Source organism: Aristolochia californica, unplaced genomic scaffold (assembly GCF_029961685.1).
Source record: "Aristolochia californica isolate CCGP_79_NKW_82.1479 unplaced genomic scaffold, dmAriCali1.0.hap1 SCAF_4, whole genome shotgun sequence".
Lineage (NCBI taxonomy): Eukaryota > Viridiplantae > Streptophyta > Magnoliopsida > Piperales > Aristolochiaceae > Aristolochia > Aristolochia californica.
This window is the reverse complement of record NW_027182103.1, coordinates 3,711,610-3,732,638: the sequence shown is the minus strand read 5'-3', so window position 1 is coordinate 3,732,638 and position 21,029 is coordinate 3,711,610. Positions and strand designations below refer to the sequence as shown.

Below are 21,029 nucleotides of genomic sequence, written 5' to 3'. Positions count from 1 at the left end.
ATTTCTTGTAGCGCTTACGATTAGGTCATCCATCTCCATTGAAGCTTCGTCAGATTCTTCCTACCCTAGGTTTCAAATTTATTTTTTTTAGCATAGATCATGTAACTCAAGAACCGCCATAGAAGCTCTTTTCCTTTGACTAGTAGTTAGAGTCAAAATCCTTTTCAACTAGTACACAATTATCGTAGAGTCCTTGTTGGAATTCCAATTGTTTGATTTTTAATATATTTTATTTTTTATAAATCATTATAGTAGGGTAACTTGGGTGTATCTTCTAATCACAAGTTTTCTTTATTATATGTATTTTGTGGAATTATTCATCGGCCCCCATGTGTTTACACACAAAATCGGGTTACAAAACAAAAAATTGACATCTTTTAGAAGTGGCACGTACTATTTTGTTTCAAGTGAATATTCCTAAGTCATATTGGTGATGTATTCTCACATCTTATCACTTGATTAATAGAATGTCATCTTCTACTTTGGGAAGAAGAATACCTATGCACATGCTTAAACCGAGTTCTTCATTGTTTGAGGTTGCACCTCTTTGTGTTTGTTTCACTATCTTTTGTTCACTCAATTGGTCTAAATATTGATAAGTTCTCTCCTCATGTTATCTAATGTCTTTTTCTTAGTTATCCTTGTGCTCAAAAGGGGTAACAGAGTTATAATCTTGCTGCCAAAAGAACCTATACACATTTTTTGGAAATACACTTTATTTTACTACCTCTTATGAGTCTCTACCGACTCCTATTATGCCTATCAAGACTCCTTTACCTCTCTTAGTTATGGACAATTCCACTATATTTGCACTTTACATAATTATAAACCATAGCAGGTATATCAACACACAATAGTCTACATACAACTATCCAACAATAAAGTACACTAGACTTCCCTTTGAAGTGCTTGAACCATCTTCCTCAAAGCCTGGCTCCTATCTTTGATGACTTAGATCTTCCGATTGCCAAAAGAAAAGGTATACATCATTCTATCTCCAAATGTCACTTTTCATGGTTTGGTCCCTCGATTCAGGTCATTGGTTGTCACTTGTCTAATGTTCCCATTCCTATGAAAATGCAAGATGCTTTGTACTCACTTGAGTGGAAGAAGACTATAGACGATTAAATGCTTTTCTTAAAAAACATTTTCGAACCAAAATTCTTGGTTCTTTTAAATATTTACTAAGATTTGAGATAGCCAAGAGTAAGCAAAGTATAATATTGTCGCAATATATTATATAAATATAGACTATTAAGAACTAAACCGATGGACGAAAATTGGACAAATTTTGTTTGATGAAGAAGAGTCATTACTAAGAGACAAAACTATGTACAAAAGAGTAGTTGGACAATTGATAAATGCAATATTAACAAGACCTAAAATTATTTTTTCTATTAGTATAATAAGTTAGTGTATAAAAAATACTCACAAGGTTCATTTGTCTCAAATGCAAAAGACTCTTTTATACACCCCACCATCATCTTAATGTGAAAGGATAGTCATATGTAAACTATGTTGGGTCTAAATTGGACAAAAATCTACCATGAGCTTTTGCATGTTTACAAAAGAAAATCTCATTAGTTAGAAGAATAAGAAACAAAATGTTATTATTTGTTTAAGTTTTTAAGCAAAGCATCAAAACTATCACTCACACAACCAGCAAACTTATGTGGGTTAAATCGGTCTTAAAAAAGTTTAGCCTTGCGGTTAAATATCCTATAACACTAAAATGTGATGATCAAATAACCACTTTTATTACAAGTAATCCATTTTTTAATAAAATAAATAAAACATAAAGAAGTTGATCTCATTATTATAAGAGAAGCAATAATAAGTGAGAAGATGAACTACTAAACAGAATGGAGATATATTTGCTAAAGCTCTTAGAAGAAGAGAAGTTAAGGTTACTGAGACATATGTGCCCAAACTTGAAAGAGAGTCTTAAAATTTAAATGTATTTCAATTATTTTGTAGATAGTTCAAATAATATAAGTTGAAGCTGTCCAAAATCTAGTGTCTGTTTGGTGTAAGATCCAAACAGTTATTCAAAAATTTATCAAAACAGCCCAAAAGAAAATTTTAAGAACCAAAAACACAAGTCTGGATAGTTTTCCTTTGTGCAAGTGGAATTGTAGTATTATCATATGGTTGAAGACTTGCCCATATAAATAATCACGATAATATCCACAGTTATGCATTCCAATCTCCAATAAAGCAATTACAAGTTTAAAAGAATAAATAAACCTTTCAGGCCCCTCCAGCACCCAACCTTCTCCTCACAGTTGCAGAAACCTCGAAGGCAGATTCAACACCTTCTTTTCAGACTATATAGAGCCCCAGCAAGGGTACGAGGACATGGCAGACACTGAAAATACTTCTGTAAAGAAAAAGATAAGTGAACGGAGGGCAAAACTAAAAGAAACAACTGTTCAAATATGTGACAGCCATAAAGAATACAGTGTCTGGAGTTCTCCTAAGCAGTCATGTCTATATCATATTTTTTAGGGCTAAAAGAGTTTATAGGTTCTACAATGTTACTTACCTGATTTGGTTAATGACAAATCGGCTGACCTCATACCTGACCAGTTACCAGCTCCACCTTGAATCAGCATATAGCAGACACGGCAGCCAAATATAGTCTGCAAATCCTACAATTTGTCATTTGATGTTTACCATAAACTTTACTATCCAGTGTATTTTTTATGTTTCCTTCAACCTGTCAAAAAGTATTTTCTCATGATATTCTTCCTCTTGTTTGTATAATGGCTTTGACAAAAAGAAGTCCTAAGGGAGAGAAAGTTTCTGCACTAAAACCGATATGCATGACATGCTGAATCAAGTGGTAGCACCAGCTCTATATGAAGGAAAAATGTTTTGTTGAGAAACCACACATTAGCTCTTTCTACGAATAGTTAAAGAAAGAGTGAAACCAAATGCACTTGAAATAACATAAAGGTCCATTCCTTTTAGTATGACTTATTAAAAACAAATGTACCACAACCAAACAGAAGCCAGAAATATATCCCTAATTCGTTAAGCTGGCTAATAGCACACTTATTTATCAAAAGCAACCAAAGGATATGGAAGATAAGTACAGAAAGAAACCAGAATAATTAGAGAAGGCAAAAGGTTCACAAACCAATCACAAGCTGATCCAAATGCTGACCGTATGTTGAGATACACCCTAGTGTAGTTCTAGCTCAATTTTGAATTAGCTTCTTATGCACATTGGTCCAAGGGATGTTTCTCTGCACAGGCACATAAATGTTTTTCCACTGACAATTGCAGATCTCCACATTCCGAACTTGCACCTCCCTTCTTTACCCATTATAGTATGTTCAGGACTGTACATAATGTCCAATGTCCTAAAATGTTGAGAGACTGATAGTGAAGGCGTAGATGTTGTGTTCATAGCCATCAGCTAATCTTCATAACTTATGCACTTTGTCCAAAGCATAAATGTTGTGTTGATAATTTTTGTTTGGTCTTATATAATCATCATTTTGGATTCTCCAATCCCTAAGCACCAACTGACTAAAGCCGCCACATTCATTGAGCAGTCTTTGACAATGATACTTGACTTGAAGAACCCAAAGTCACCTAGCAATGTCTAGAACATACCACCATCCAGACAAAGTCTGAACCTAGACCACATGGAGCACTTCATCAACAACAAATTAGCATAACCTTCCAAATTTGACAGTGTTGAAAAGAACCACCACCAGATAAACATAGGATAAGCCTTCCAAAAGATAAGGCAATTCTCTGAATCAAGGAGATATCTCGATGGGATTCAAATGGTTTTGCTCTGGGGTCTGTGGAAGACATAAGCTTTTCAGCCTTTTAAGAAGCGTCCACGCATCCAACGATGAACAGCCCTGAGTCATCTCAAGGACAATGGGAATAGATGATAGGCTTTTTATTTCCACAAGCATCATACCCTGTAAACAGAATAAGCATATTACAACAAAGTTTTAAGATATCAACAGATGCACTTGCAGACCAAGAGTCAATATGATGACACTCCTTAAAGAAGGAAAACATCAATTCTTCAATCTGTTTTGAGCCATATATTTGATTAAAAGGTTAAGTAGCATGAGCAATGTTGCAGAGCTCCTAGTACAATACCATAGGGTTTGATGACAACAAAACTAATCCCTGTTGAAAACTGGACCTGAAATACGATTACCTAAAATATTTAACAATGATGAAAAATGCAAAGAACAGTCAAGAACAGTCAACTCAATCTAGTTGGATTTGGAATATCTAACCCAAATGCAACCCCTCGTGACACATAGAGGATGAAGTTTATATCCTACAAGAATGTGACCACGAAAAGATCACCTCAAAATTTGCCAAGAAGAGCTGGTATTGCTTCATTTTCTCCCTCATAGTTGAGGCCGATTGCTTATCTTGAGAAGAAAGAGCAGCAGTAACTTCCTTAGGAGAGTGACCTATTCCCTTCTGAACAACCTGACAAGGAAACATTTAAAAAATATGGTGTACATGGTCAAACATTCTGCCAGTAATGGACTAATAAATAAGATGACAAAAAGTACTAAACACTCACATTGTGATCAACTAGGACTTCAGAAATTAGACTACCATCATCAACATAAACATGGAGTTCAAATGTATTCCTCTGCTTGAACTGGAACCCTTTTACACCAGTCAAAAAACACTGCAAAAATTGACTGAGAGTCAATAAAAAGTTCTCCACTAATGTTTTGCTTATATAAATGTGAATGGTTCATCAACCAGCTACCCTAAGTCAAACTCCAACACATAACAACACTCATTGGGAAAACTCATTCATATTGACCACTAGTAATAGACTTCAGATGTGCACAGCATGCATCTGTAATTAAAGCTCAATAATGTATAATTATTTCTAAATGGCTTCAACCTTACATTTCGACAAGTTCTAAATCTTTCTTTTCTAGTTCAGCTTTTTTTTTATAACAGTAAGAAAAAGGATTCATTAAGAGAGCTCCCAAGGGAGACAAAATGTACAAAGCAAGAGAGACAAAACAACCAAGAAACAAAAAAAAAAAAACAAAAACAAAAAAGAACAAAGAGCCCAACAAGGTAGCCAGTGCACAAACACTGAAAGTGGAAGAGAGGTGCCAACAATGAGTTGTTGTTCAGTGGCTCCCTGGCATCCCTAGGGGTGTGAGACCAATAGATATTATAAGTACTGCAAATGGCCACAATCTCATCATACAATTTTGTGCGTTAATTAATAACTCACAGAGCTTTTTATTTTCCTTCGTAATAAAATAATCATCATTTAAAAAAAAATAATAATAACTCACGCTGCTTTTGATTTTCAGATGAAAATGAAGAGAAACATTACTACTTGAGGTGACAACTATGCCCCCACATATATGCAGACATGTTCACAAAAATTGCTCTTCTTGAATCTTTTTTCACTTCCTTTCTTTCTCTATCATGACTCTCTTAGTTAGATATACTACTGAGCATTTGGCCTGATTCAAACCTTCAGCCAATACCCACAAGCATGGAACGAGAATAGGAGAACAGTTGAACAAGTTTCATTTGTCAACTTGTTTTTGAAAAAAAAAATTCAGTTGTCAATTAGAAATATCTATTTTCTTCTTCAATCATTCAGTCAGCACCTCTGTCCTCTAATCTAAAAATTGGGCTACTGTTGAGTTATGATTATGAGCCAATAGGGTAGTTTTGAATTGTCAGGATTAATTTAGTTAGATTAAATGAGGTTGTGATTGAGGGATATGATTGCAATTGGGGTAAACTACAATTGATACGAAAGCAAAAGGTTGACAGACTATATGACACTTCCATTCACCCATAATCTTCTTCTTTCTCTTTTTTTCTCTCTAATTCCAACCTCAAAGTAATAAATAATTTTTTCAGAAGCAAAGCAGAGATATAAAACTTCAAGGACAAAGATCACTGCAACATGTAAAGAATTATTAAATTGTGGATAGGCATTTCAAACTTCATAAGACCAAGCAAATGTAGACCATCCTTGTACATATTTTCTTTTGGGCTTTCTATATCTTTCCTCTTCTTTAACATAACCTCTTTCTCATTCAATTTAAAATATTTCAAAAATAAAAGTATAAATTATTCTAATACCAACAAAAAATTATGAAATTACACTGATCCCCCTGCAAATGTCAAATTATTTTCACCCCATTGATTTTCAAAATTTGTTTCTTGCATCCCCTTAACTTAATTTTGTGCTAGAAAAGGAAATAATTACCCTTTTAAAAAAAATTAACCATAATTTTTTTAAGGGGAGGGACCCACTCCTTCCCTCCTTTCTATTCAGTCAGAAGAAAAGAAGGGGATCATGGTGCCCCTCAGCCTTCACCAGGAAAAGGGCAGGTTGTTCCCTCCCAGCGGATGGTGGCATGCCGCTCACCATGCTAGGAATGGAGGAAAACCCTGATCCCTCCCTTCTTTCCATAAAACAGAGTCTTTTCATGGAACGACAGTTCTTCCATGGGGGGACTTCCCTCCAGCATAAGAGAGAACAGGAAGCTTCTCTTAAGCTGCTGGGAGAGAGGAGGGAAGTGGTAAGTAACCAGGGATAAAGTTTGTGAGTATAGTCAACATTAAAAAAAGTAATATTAAATTTGTCCAGGCGTAAGAGTAGTTTTGGCTTTTTGCATGGCAGGTGAGCTCAATTTTGGCATTTTTAGGGAGCATTGAGCAAACATGTTCTTTTTTTTTTTCATCATTAAAGAAAAAATAGGTATTTTTTCGGGAAATGAGAATAACTATAACCTAAAATAAAAGAATAAATAAATGCAAATATGGATATTGATCAGAGTTTCAGTATTCAATTAAACTCAAGACTGAAATGTACCTTAATTCTTCCATGGACAGACTCTAAAGTATTCTCCATTGTAAATTTTGCTCGCATGCAAGCCAAATAGGTCAATGGAATATGTTTACCCCTACCAAGTATGAGGCAGTGTTCTTTTTCACTTAAGATAGGATGATGGTCAGTATCATGTGCAGAAAATGAAGTATCACGTCTACTGACAGATGTGGCCATGGTAACACTTGGAACAGCATGCAAGGATGCGCTAGTTTCAGCATCTGGCCTAAAGCTAGGAGCAGCCTCTACTGTTCTTCCACCAATTGATGTTACAACTGCTCCATGCTCTAAGACAGAATTAGAAGAGAGGTTGTTTACAACATCATTTCCACAACTAGGAACAGGACACCCTTCTCCACTTCCAGCACCAGCATCAACTCCAGATGAAACCAAAATCTCTTCAAAATCAAGTTCATTACTTGGAAAAGAAGGCCCCTCCTCAGTTCTAAGGCCAGTACCACTTCCAGAAGCAATGGCCGAAACAACTGAAAAAAAGGGAGATAAAATGGTAGTAAGCCCTGTCAAATAAATGGTACAAGAAGAGTATTTCAAGTAGTTAAAAAACATATGATAAATCATAAAAAGAAAGTGAAATATAACTCTGGCTTTTGAGAACATCGAGAAAACAAATTTGGCTGAAGTTGGATCAGTTCCTCCCGCAATGACAAGCCAAAATTACTAAAGAAAGAGGAGTACAAAGTAGCAGATTTCATAGTAATCCATGAGGAAATATCACCTGGCTAGCATTTCTTAGGTTTGGATTGTGGAATAATATAAGTACTCATATATGAGGTAATATCCGTTCAAAATTGGAATGAAAACAGATTGAGAAGAAAATGCAAAGATTGCATTTTGAAAGATCCACAGAATCACTTTGCTGGTTTATTAATTGAACCAAAAGAATTGATTTTATTTATAAAGAGGAAACAGAAGACAGGTCAACCATATCACAACGAAAGATACAAACTACATGATTTCAAGATAGGGACTTAGTACAACAATACAGAGATGTGATTCATATGAGATTTCTGAGTACACTAAGACAGTAGTAATGAGATGAAATCAAGCTACAGGTTATTTTTCTTTAATTTCAGTTCCAATTGAGTTTCTTTCGTGATTTCAAGCCTGATTGCACCATTCCTTTCATGTTATTTTTGTTCAGACCAATTCAAATAATCAGAATTTAAAGATTTTTCATGAAAGTTGACAATAAAAAGAGGATAAAAATACAGTGAATAAGAAAGTCAAAACAAAATTAAGGCAAGATAGGTAAATGGAGGCACCAACAGGGAGGTCTAGTTTGGAGGACCCAGCCCTTACCAAAGAGTTGGTTATGATTAGAGTCATGCAGGATATGAGTCCAGAACATAGAGATGCCAGTTGAGATATCGAATATTCCTCTGCAATCACCCTCCATCAACTACAGACCAGATAAGAATCCTCTAAACAACATAATTTCTTAGAAGAGAGCCTGCAACTCAAACTCGATCAAGTCCATTACTTAAAAGAGGCAGAGTGTACATATTTGGTTCTCCCTCCACTGTCCCTAATCAACTTAACACCACCATCAGGTCCCAAGGTACTACACAAGCTACCATCAAAATAAGGCCCGAGTAGAGGGAACCAATGATAAACTTCTCTCGCTCTAACAACAGATGACACTGCCACCACAATCCTCAAAATTTCCCTAACTATCAAGTTAATAAGTGATGCAGCTCTAAAAATGAACTACGCGAAAACAGAGCAAGATGGATGACTTTCCCAGCGACCTCTGGAACAAGACTTTCTCTAAATTCACATTGTATATATATTGCATTGCATGTATAAGGTTGTATTGTATAAATTAAAAAAATGGATGGGTTTGATATAGACTAGATACAATATATATCCATATAAATGAAGTAATTGATTGGGCCGTTAACAGATACCCCCTGTTTCTCTCATTAAGACACCAAAAATAACTGCAAAAGCTAACTGCCAAAGAATAGTAGCAGAGTTGCCACAGGTGGATTGAAAAATTGATGAAAAAGGTCAGGAAGAGACATTAGAGAGTATCAAGAAAGACGAAATTAATTTAGGATGGCTTTCCAAATATCAAAGATGAAAGGATAGTCATTGAAAAGATTATGAATGAATGGCGATCAAAAGTTAAGTTTACTCAACCAAGAACAAAAACTTGTCTATTAGGCTCAAAGAGGAGCTGTAAATTTGGATTCATGAAATTTTAGACAGTTTGCAAACTTAAGTTTAAGATTTACTTAGATTTTATTTGGAACTTTATTCTATTTAACTTGGTTGTTTATTATATGAGGTATATTGGCTGGACTGTATTTAAGTTTGTCTTAGGGCCTGCTTTAGCCTTGACCCTTAGTTCTAGTCATCATAATGTTTTTATCTGGGCTGTTGAACTTTACAGTTGGTGACTAAATAAAAACTCACTAGATCAATGAGTGAAAATTTTACCTTAATGAAGTCATACTGGAGGCGATTTCAAAATCAAGGTCAGCCACGTCCTTTTTTTCTTCTTTCTAAGATTTTTTCCTTATCCTTTATTCTTTCCTATTTCTAATTTCCTTGCTTTCTTTCCCTTTTCCCAAACTTGTCCAAACAAAACTGAAATTACTATATCACATTACTGTAGCTCTGGACTTTACCATGACTCTATATCTTAGTACTATAGACAGAAACTTAAAATTTTAGGTTTGCTTTTCCGATCTATTCACGCCTTTTCACCTTTATATTTTAATTATTCCTTTCTTCTTCAAATTTTATTACTATAGTGTTGTTTGTTGAAGTCAAATTGGGAAAAATGAAATTCCTAAGCCTTTTTCTTCCCTAAACCTAATTTATAACTGTTATCAAGCTGAAGAAATAATTAATCTATAGTGTGATAGAAAGAAATTCAAACAACCATATGCATGTGGGATAATTTCACCTTAAGATGTTTCCTTTCCTTTTCTAGTATCTTTGCGATGTCTTTGTCGTTGATCACTTTATTTTGATGGCTTAATCAAACTCTTTCATGGACTTAGCATGCAACTATTTTTTGTTCAAACTTTAACCATTTGTTTCCATCCTCCTATGTCTTAAACCCAAATTAAATATTTACTGTCCCACATCATCAACCTTCTCAACCTCAGCAGCACAAAGCTTGGAATGGCAACTACAATGTGCTCACCCTTTTTAGCAATTGACCAGTAGTAGAATATTGTCTTTAGCTACACAAGAGAAAATGAACTATCTTAGGGAAGCAGAGTTTCCAAGCAAAGTGGGCTACTTGTAGTGCTGCCCATTATAAGAGAGAGATAAAAAGAAGATATAGTAGATTTCCAATAGATGCTCAGGTGCGAAATCAATTGACGTCCTCGCTCCACTAATATAGAGATTATTGAAAACAAGAATGAGTTTACCATCATCACCCACCTCCAACTTCCAAATTGCCCCAATCGTTGAAAACATTGATTGTGCAAAGTCAAAGATTGTCGGTAAAGCCTCAAATGATGGGGCATCAGCAATCCAGGTGCTTACCCAAACTCTCGTCTCATATAAAGACAAAAGAAAAGATAACCAAAAAGAAAAAGTGCAAGCACCTCTCCATAATCTGAATGAGTTAGATAATGTTAAAATTTTCTCAAGAAAGCAATATTCTTATAGTTATCCATACCTGGCAAGGTATACATAGATATTATTAGACCAAAATTTAGTGGTTATCATTTATCTAAGCCAATCTAATCAATTCTTGAGCCATAAGATTGTCAAATACAGGAACTTCTACAAGCGTTAGATTCTGTTGAGCATAGCTACCAACACTGGCAGTGAAAATCCAAATAATGCACCAACAGCTCAATTTTAAAGTAAGATCATCGAGTTTATCCTTGTCACCTTTTAAACAATATTTGGTAATGTCAGTGAATGTTCTTTATTTTCTTTGCAACCTCACGTTTCTACCATTATCCTAATTAATCAATCTTAGGCTTAAAAACCTTGAACCTACATACTTCCAACCGGAACACTTCAAAATCTTGATCTAATTTGATTTGATAAGTTTAAGAACAGCAACATGTCTAACCTTAACCTGAACAAGTTACCAATACCTGTTAGAAAAACAACCTTTCATGATTAATGACACAAGACATCCAAATGTCAAGAGGCAAAAAATAAAAAATAAGAAGACGGAGTAAGAGAGAAGGAGAGGGAAAGAGAGAGAGAGAGAGAGAGAGAGATCCATGTAAAAACACTTGCATAACGGGAAGACTAAGGTGTATGATACCTTGGCCGACTGGATGAGAAGAAACGTGTGCTGAAGAAGCATTTCTGTCTGCAGAGTTACTAGCTAAGTTATTGGGCCAAGCAGCAAGACGTGCTCTAGTAGCTAATGGAGGAAGCTCTCCAGTGCGGGTTCTGTGGCATAAGTGAAAAAACCAACTTATGTATAATCACATAAAGGAGACAGATAAAACACTTGAAACCTACTCAATGTCACTGTTGCTCCAAAAAGTGCAATGACCTCACCAAATTACCTTTTGGCTCTTGGTGGCTTGTTTACTTCTTCAACTAGCCTACGCCGAGCAGCATCAAGATCCTCAACTGATCCCCCAAGAACATCCATTATTTCAGGGACCAGCATTAGAAGTCCACGACGTATTTGAACATTGCGTATGCAGATCTACATATCACAGTACCTATAAGGTCATTAAGGACAATAATTTCACATGATAAAATAAAAGTAAGAGATTGAAATCCTACGGATCAACATACGACTAAACCATTTTTTTTCTGATTGTGAAAAATTTAACACCAAGTTGACAGTCCAAGTTTTTCAACTGCCCAAGCATCTAAGTTAAGGTCAAGGTAGGTCGCTAGAGCCAATTACAGTAGTACCAAGTGTTTTTAATGAAACAGATTCAGATAAGAAAAAATAAACATCCATATGACTAAGTTCGGGACTAACCGACCTTTAGACCAGCGGGAGAAAAAATATCAAGATCCTTCATGGGCCTGTATTCCATTGCAAATACCCTTTGACAACCATCAGTAATAGATAATTTGAGGCACCTCTTGATTCCAGCATGAACAGAACGATATCTGTCTCGAAGAGGTGAACTGATATTAACTATCTCATCGACCTGGAAAGAATGCCTAGCAACGTTAGGCAACAATAGAAAAAATTCTTCCTAACTTGGGAGTAAATGAAGGAAAAGGAGGCAAAATAGACGAAACAGCCCACCTGCAAAACGAAGGGTCCGGTCAGCTCCACGCAATGCATGGTATGAACACCAACGGGAAGCACACCTCCTCCTGAAAAGTTCATATCCGAACACAAAAAATGGGCAAAACACAGCTTGGCTTTCCCGGAGACATCCAAATTAGCGAAACCGGGGCGAGAGTTGGAGAGAAAGGAAATGCAGGCATCCAGCCATTCTCTGCGGGGTCGCACGCCGAGCCTCAACAGAAAGTCCGCGATTGGACAAGTGAGACTGGCTCCGGGCTGAAACGAAGGCGATGGCGGCGAGAGAACATCGGGAACGTCAACGAATTCGTCATCAGAGATTTGGAAAGGGATAGCATTAGGACTTGGAGGGTCCGGCACAAAAGTTTCAACAGGGGGTACTGAAGCCGGAGGATTGTTTTCATCGTCTTCGTCGTCGGAAGCAATCAGGAAACGGCGAGTAGGTCTCGGCATTTCTTTCGAATGTGCGTCGTTTTGGATCTCTCCCTCCACTTTGCGTATCCGTGGCTCATTTCAGTTTTTTATGTAGAAGTTTCCCCCCAACTCTGCAGGGCCCGTCAGACGCTAGGATGGGTTTTAAGGCCTGATCAGGCGTCCGCTCTTATAGGAAAATGGATGTGGGCCTGGGCTTCGCCCTTCACAAATGTAAAGAAACGTAAAGGATCAGCCTGTCTACTCTTTCTCTCTTTTTCTCTCTAATCTTCACCACACTTTGCAATTGTGACCAAGAGATTTTAGTTCTACAAAAGATTCCAAGCTGAGTTGTAGCTCTCAAATTACAAAAATACATCCAATGCTACAAAACATAAATAACGATATCACCAGATAAATTTAGAAATGAATAAATCAACACCTTTCCTTTTAATACAAGGATGAATTATATATGAAGAGGGATACATGCAATGGCTATTCAATTAGAAAATTTGGTGAAAAGGTGATAAACACCTAATATATGTGGAAACCAATAGAAAATAAACGACTTGGTTGGGAATAAAACACAGATTCACTAGTTAAATTGGTGACTTATCCATTAGGCCACAAAGTCTTATGTATAATGAGTTATAGGTTGACTTCCCAATATGGCATGATTACATTGTTGTTATCCGTGCTTTGGTTTCAATTCTTATGCCAGTGGATTAGGCCTTGTAAAATACACTTGCTTCCAATCTATACCCACTTTAACTTTTATTACAAAATAACATTCAATTAATGTATCTCTACAACAAGAAAGTACCATCAAGAATGGCCTTGGATACATTAATTGCCTTCACACTAGTTGGTCGTAGGTAGGGGTGGCTTTGAACCGAGTCGGCTCGCGAGCAGCTTGAGTTTGGTTCGGTGCCGACTCTGTTTGATTCGTTAAATCTCGAGCTCAAACTCCGAAATTGGCTCGTTTAAATTAACAAGTCGAGTTTGACCGAAGTCAAGTTCGGTTCATCGGCTCACGAGCCGGCTCGAGGTGAGTCGGGATCGGTATCGGGATCGGGATCGGGAGCAACGGAGCGGGGATGGGAGCGTGAGCGAGAGCGAGGGGGGAAATTTTTTTCCTCCCCTCGTCACCGCCGAGCCCCTCCCGTTGGTTGTTGTCGTCACCTCTATCGTCGTCGATAGCTGCTCGTCGGCTACCTTTGTGGCCGTCCGTTCGATTTCTTCTTCTCCTTGTCGTCGTCGTCGCTTCCATCACCATCGCCTCCGCCGTCGCAGCCATCATCCCCTACGATAAGTCCCCGGTGCCGTAACCCCCTTCCCTCCGCGTCATCTCAACGAAAAACCAAAACTTGTAAGTTCAAGGGAGAAATAATTTCCCGCCTCCCTGGAGCGAAGATGATTTCGCACATACGAGATCATAAAGTAAAAAAAAAAAAAAACGTTTTCCTTAAACTCTCCTTCCTCATTGCTCTTCAACAGATTAAAAATACATTTTATAGAAATAAGTTTCAACGAACTATTAGTATCTCATTTTTTTGTAAGCATTTTTCTAATTGAAAATTCTTATTAAAAATCATATAATTTTCTAAGTAAGATTTTTTTGCCAAGAAGGGGTAGAAAACTGTGTAGAAAATTTTTGAATAAGTATTTAACAGTTGCTGCTGTAATACTTTTAGCATGAACCAATTTTCATTGCAATTTTGTGTTTGATATTTTATTTGATTAAAAATGTATCAATAAGTATAAAAATACATTAGATTGATTATTAATTTTTATTTATTTCCCTAGAAGAGGCAATAAGAGGTCCATTTAACTTTCCTAAGAAAAATTTAAAATATTTCTTGTAATTTTCTACTAAGTCACTAATAGTAATAGGATTTTATTTAAAGGATTTATATTTTTTACTTGGGTGATTGTAAATTGATATTGATATTTCATTTAATTTTTTTGTGTTAGTTATTGTATGGAGTTTATTCATAATGTTATGTGGTGTATGGAGTGTATAAACAATTTCATGGAGTGTTTATGGAAAGTATAGAAAATTTTATGGAGTGTTTATGCAGGTATTATGTATATAGATTATTCCTAATTTTAAGTACAGGTCATGCCAAATTTTATATAGGTATTATATACATAGATTATGCTCAATTTTAAGTAGAGGTCATGCCCAATCTTATACTTGTATTATATATATAGATTATGCCCAAATTTATGTAAAATGTATACATAATTTTATATACAATTTATTATATATATATATATTTAAAAGTTTTAAATGTATGTTGAAGCTCGAAGCTCGACTCAAACTCGGTTAAAATTTTTGGGCTCGAGCTCGATAAAAATTTTAGGCTCAAGACGAGGTTTGGCTCGAAGCTCGGCTCTAACATAGACAAGTTCGGGCTCGGCTCGGCTCGATGCCACCCTTAGTCGTAGGTTGTCAATCATGTTGTACACAACACGAGTAACTACTACAGGTTACCCAGGTGTATTACACTTGTAAACAACTGCCGTTTGTAATAGAAACACCAACAAAAATTAGTTTCTCATAGATTCTTAGGATTGCTTAACTTTCTTACTATACATAAAATATGTCATGCAATATCACCAAAGAATTGACATGGAATGGAATCCCTTGTTATGTCTTGAGGTAGTGGAACTTTACATAAAGTTTCACATGTTAGGAATTAGATGTCATAATTCCAAACTAACGAGAACAATAATAATAATCGTGGAAGAAGGAAAAAAAACAAAAACAAAGAACACAACAAGATTTATACAGATTCGCCTCAAGGTGAGACTACGTTCTGTTTTTCGCCACTGCAGTTCCACTACAATGATGAAATAGTTTACAAGAGAAATCACTTCTCTAAGCTCTTCAGGCGCAATAGATGATGTTGCTCCGATGATAATACTCTGGGTGCTAAGACCCGAACAATGACGCCCCCAAATATAAAGAGAAATTTAGGGCAACCGGATTATAAATATGAAATTCCCAAACTACCTTTAATGAAACAACAGTCAATATATCGTGGATCTGACAGGGGCTCCCCTCCCCCCTTTCCAACCCCATGGCGACCTTACCGCGAAGGTCAACCCGTACTAACTCAGCGTAAGGCATTAATTAGGCTCCACAACTTAACACCTCACCACATGTTATATGATTGAATTATGAATTTGGATCGTATTTGAGTTGAAAATTATCCGACATAGTTGAATTCAGGTTTCTTACTTCAGATAGTTTGTTTCAATATTTAAAATATTCAAATACGTATCAAAGCATTTGATTCAAAAGTGCAATATGTTTACATTAGGAATTAGATACCCTAATTCAATACTATCGAGAGCAATAATAATTGCAAAAGAAGAAATAATCAAGCACTACCACACAAGTTTTATACAGGTTCGCCTCAAGGTGAGACTATGTCCTGTCTTTCTGCCACTGCAATCATTCACTATGATGAAGAAGAAGTTTACAAGAGAAAATTGCACAAACCATCATCTCTGTGTTTTTCTCTTCCTTCTTTCTCACAACTCATGATCGTCAATAACCCTAATAACGATGCCTCCAAATACTAGGAGAAAACTAAGGCAACCAAAATGCAAGTGCGAAATCCCAAAAAAAACCTTAATGAAACAACAATCAATAAATTGTGGACCTTTCGGGGGCTCTGACCCTGATCGCCCAACCCCCACGCCGACTTTACCTCGAAGATCAATCCGCGTGCTGACATTGCATAAGACATTAATTAGACTCCACAACTTAACATTTTATGTATATTTCACAAATTTGTGACTTGATTGATGTTGTTATTATTTTGAGCTTGCAGCCAGAAGTTTCAAACTTTTGTTGGTGCAATTTTAAAATTTCCGTAATTTATGTGAGACCCACATGAACGGACAACCTTGATTGCTCTAAAACATTTCTTAGGAAATCTCAAGGGGGGAAACAAAGGCTATAATGTGAGGATGCTTCAAAAATCATAATCTACATTAGCATTGGCTACTTTCAGGCTTTGGGACCATGCAAGTTGGATCATTAACTAGCCAAGCGTCTCTCCTTCAAACTACATATCTTGATGAATGCTTTTGACCAAACTAACAATCTCAGTAATTATCTTTACAACCTCATCAATAAGCCTTTTCTCTTCTTTTCCTTAAAACTGAAGGAGAAGCTCCATAGACAGCCCTGGATGCTTTTCTGCTTGTTGAAACGTTTAGTTTTGGGAGTAAGCTCGCCTTTCATGTATCTGATGAATTTCCTCCTACAGAAGAGAGTTGCAGAAGATACAAAGCACAACAATGGCATCCAGACTAGCTGCGAGAGTGACAACACTAGCTAGAAGCCTTGAAGTAACCCCCGAGCTTGGCAGTATCTGCTGTTGAATGACCCTGACAGATGCTAAAGCAAAGGTCGTTTTTGTTGTCTTCACACTGAGACCAAAGGGTAGCTTCTTCTTCCACTCTCTCATTCTTTTGCATTAATGGTTTTATCTGCCCTTTGATAGAGAAATATTGTAAGGACCACCAAACCCAGCCACGAGTCTTTTTAGAAATCCATGACAGCTTATTGGGTAAGAATTCTACGAAGATCTTAAAGCTCTCTGCTATTGGGTCTTCCTGGCTTGGACCACAAAGTAGATAAGGCTTCATCTTAGAAATCCTAAGTAACCCTTATCCTTGAGGTCTGGGCAAGTATCTAGGAGAAGAAGCTTAGTTTCTTTCAACGGTGGAAGGGATAGTTTCTGCTGTGGGGTGTCTCTGTGTGTGTGTGACCACATGGACTGTTGATGACGAACTGGGGAGGAGGTTTGGCTACAGAAACAATGAGTCAAACAGTCACCCTGATCTGTAAAAGACTGGACCAGCCAACAATCTAGTAGGTTTTCCAATTATGGATTTGATTGAGCTCGTTAACCAGTTGGAACAAGAAAAAAACTTCAAATATGAATCCTGCTGTAGAAATAGAGAAAAACAGTTCAATTAATTTTTCCAGCTTGGACTAATCAATTCTACTAGGCAGCCAGTCACTAACTCTTGCTTACGATCATGGTTTTAAAGGTTAAACTGAACTGATCAGCTGGCTACTAGTTCTAGTACCCAACTTGCCTGTTTCAATTCTTTCTAGTTTTTTAGCTAATGAGATGCACGCCCTCCATTTCTCATCCCGTAGTAAGAAGGGATAATAACGAGTAATGGCTGAAATTAGTAAAAGGCATCCTGTTCTGTTGCTTCTTCTTTAGATATTGTTCTTCTATCTTTTTTAAGGCCATGGAAAAGAAAATGAGAATTTGATCATTATTATTCCCAAAAATAATTAGTAAAAAGAGAATTTGATTATTATCTCATTTTTATTAATTATTTTTAGGAATAATAATGGTCAAATTCTTTTTTTGTTCTTTTTTTTCTAGGGTTTCCAAACAGACCCTAAAGGGCAAGTTTACGGGCAAAAGAATTCATCTCTTGGGTAGGTTCCTGTCTAGAGAAAATCCTCCTCTTGGATTCCTTGATCGTGATGGGTCTCTTTGACATAGAGACTTGTCATTATCTGACTTGCAAAAATTAAAAAGAGTCGTTGTCCATGCCATATTTTGCAGAGATCATTAATGATTGAGGTGAAATTGTACAGGGTTGATCGATCATTGTAAATAATTCATTTGTGGGGATTCTTTCAATTCGATAGCCTATTCTTCTTTCCCAATCTACAAACTAAGAAGTCAAATCTACAACTCTGAGGGAAAGCATTTCCACGAAAACAATCATGGAGTCAAGCTGGATATGTTTGTGGTTTGTAATTAATCACTTGGAAGATGTTTCACTGACAAGCTATGCATGGGACAATTTAGGGTTGTCTCTTCTAAATTGGATGAAAAGCTAAAGAACTTTCATGCCTGGTCTATGTGTTTTTTAGAGTATAACTGAATTCCCTAGAAATAATGTTTACCACATGGGTATGGTTATAGTTTGTGCCAAATGAAAGAAAATGGCTGCATTTTATTGTTGTCATTATAATGTAGACAAACTAGAAAAAAAAACAAGAATGTGGATCAAATAAGTCCATATAAGCTTAGACCCCTCCCTTGGCGCAATTGACCAATCATTTCTTCTATTACAGGCATTGTATCCTCAATTTCTTGTACATGAAATCATATTCCTAGATCAACCAATTCCTTGGCTGATAGGCTAGTTAAATTTGGAACATCACAGCAATCTCTCATTGTTTAGGACAGTTCCCCCACCTTGTATTCTTGCTCTTTTATAATGTTAATATAATTCAACACTATTTAAAAAAAAATTACACATCAAATTAGAAAAGGAGAGGTTTTTTATCTTTATTAATTATTTTTTGACGAACTTAAACCTAACTTCAATAGGAGCACATTTGGTGCTGAAAGATGTTCTTTAAAAGACTTGGTATCTATTCACCAACAACACCAAACATAAGATCCTAAATAGTTCTTGCATTGTGTGGTCCACTACCCACATGATGCACAGTGGTTTCAACCTAAATCTAGTAGTGCATCTCATGTGCCTTTGTACCTGTGATGGGACTTGAGCTCAAAAGCCAAAGTTCAAACTCAAGCAAACCTTTACTAGATCATACTTACTCTTTTTCAACATCAGTCGAAGACAAAGATCATTTAACAGGGAAAGAAAGAAACCCCACTTGCAGTACATTTTCTGATAATACAGCGGGAGATACGAGATTGGTCGATCGATATATACCTGTCGATATATAGGGAATTTTCAACTTAAACTGTTTCACTTGTGAGCTTCTTTCATTTTCATCTTACCATAACAGAAGAGCCAGGTGTAGAGCACAATGAAGGTGGTTTGCTTTGAATTTGAGTTTGAGTTGGAGCTTCTTCTTTCATAACATGATTTACCTTCCCTGCCAAGAATGTTACTGTGTATAGTCCCAGTTACTAATAAAGAAGAACACAAGAGCCTGCAAACATGTATGCAGTTCCACTAATGACTGTATTTTTCTGTAACCAATAAAAGCTTAGCAGACCCATTTTTATGTCTCTCTCTCTCTCTCTCTCTCTCTCTGATCTATAAATGACTTCTCATAATAGAGGTATCCTTAAAAAGGGGTGGCACAGATAAAAGCTAACAAGATATGTTAATAACAGTGGAAGGGTTGCTATTAATTCTCCAGTCCCCATCATGTCAGCCTAGCACTTTCATGACCAGTAACACGGAAAGAAAAGAGTGAAAAACAAGCCCAAACACCATGGTGGTTGAGGTCTTCAGAAGTAGAAAGCTTTTCTCAGAATTTTACATAGCAATATGTGATCACACTCATCTGTCAAGAAAATCAACTGGGTCTTGGCAGTCCTCCCACCAGTCTAATAAGTAGTCTACATGGTATTCATTTCACACACTCATGACATCTCAAGAATTACAAAACCCCATAAGTGCTTCTCATACTCATATCCCCACATGAAAAAACAACAACTATTTGTCCATGCCACATGAAAATGAAAAACTGTGATCAGTGTCACTCTCACATGCTTTTCCAGCCAAAAGCTTATTGAATCTTGCAGAAAAGTTTTCCAAATTCGCGGAACATCTCCTTGTAGCTCTGTGGGTGTGAGATCTCCATCCAAGTCCCTCTTGTTAGGCTTCTCAGTTTGCATAATCTGCATGCATTAGTTTCAAGAAATTGACTAAAAAGACTTAACAACCACGCTTAGCAAAAAGAAGACGGAATTATCAGCTTGACAGGAGGATAACGGTGACGTCGATCTTATCATGTGCTGGAATAAGATTTTTAGCCTGATTGGACATTGTTTGAAGGGTTAGTGAGGTTTTCTATTGAATATGGTAGTGACTAGTGACTTCTTCTTTCTTGTTTCTTTCTAGAAAGAGTGGTAGTTACATACATAAGACGTAAACTTGAAGTGTCTGATAATCATGCAGGCAACTTGGAAAAAGTTGGCATGCATCCAAACCACATCAAGAGGTTTTGTTGAATTTTTAAACACTCCTTTTTGACTGATTGCTAATGCAATTTTTTTAAATAAAATTAGTTGGGATTAGGTTAATCACTCATGTCCTTTTCTTGGCTTAATCACATCAAAGATGAGAAAACTCGTCGTCATATTCAGCTTTCTTTTTCTTTTTACCTATTTTCCCTCTAGATAGATGATGATGAAGGAAATTAATATTATTTCCCTGTAAGTTTGCCAGTCACGGAAACCCATCAAGCAATATGATCCTTGAAATAAATTATCTCAATAAATGTCATTTAGATACCTAATCTGTGATGTAATAATCTGTTTTCTCCAACTATTGTTATTGATTTGCCTTTCAGGAATGTGAACTCACCTAACCATCAATTTAATATCAAGGGAAAATGTAAATATAATCTAATGATTCCAGCACGCGGTGAGACGGTAGAAGCTGAAAAGATTCTGAACTACGGCCTACCTGGCTTTGGCTTGTAGAGAGACCTGTTCAGAATCTGAGAAAGGAAACGGCAAGAAGAGG

General features: G+C 36.4%; 1 protein-coding gene across 2 annotated transcripts; it reads right to left on the bottom strand.

The window, feature by feature from the left end:
- Nucleotides 1–2,167: 2,167 nt before the first annotated feature.
- On the bottom strand, nucleotides 2,168–12,586 carry LOC137962409 (recQ-mediated genome instability protein 1). 2 transcript variants are annotated; one of them, XM_068809257.1, is made up of 10 exons: nucleotides 12,105–12,586; nucleotides 11,833–12,003; nucleotides 11,398–11,543; nucleotides 11,148–11,278; nucleotides 6,863–7,362; nucleotides 4,574–4,684; nucleotides 4,348–4,476; nucleotides 3,143–3,944; nucleotides 2,546–2,642; nucleotides 2,168–2,380 (listed from the first exon to the last, which is right to left on the bottom strand). In XM_068809257.1, exons 1-8 carry the CDS (start codon nucleotides 12,558–12,560, stop codon nucleotides 3,774–3,776), a joined length of 1,815 nt encoding a protein of 604 aa, XP_068665358.1. In that variant the 5' UTR covers nucleotides 12,561–12,586; the 3' UTR covers nucleotides 2,168–2,380; nucleotides 2,546–2,642; nucleotides 3,143–3,773. The 2 variants fall into 2 exon arrangements, with proteins under 2 accessions (XP_068665358.1, XP_068665357.1); XM_068809256.1 differs by having other exon boundaries at nucleotides 2,168–2,642.
- Nucleotides 12,587–21,029: the final 8,443 nt, after the last annotated feature.

Bases quoted from the DNA above. Each gene is read 5' to 3' on its own strand.
- LOC137962409 (XM_068809256.1), bottom strand. From the start codon at position 12,560: ATGCCGAGACCTACTCGCCGTTTCCTGATTGCTTCCGACGACGAAGAC. The intron at 11,544-11,832 runs GTCGGTTAGTCC...TGTGATATGTAG, and splicing joins TTTCTCCCGCTGGTCTAAAG to ATCTGCATACGCAATGTTCA. The intron at 11,279-11,397 runs GTAATTTGGTGA...CTTATGCCACAG, and splicing joins AAGCCACCAAGAGCCAAAAG to AACCCGCACTGGAGAGCTTC.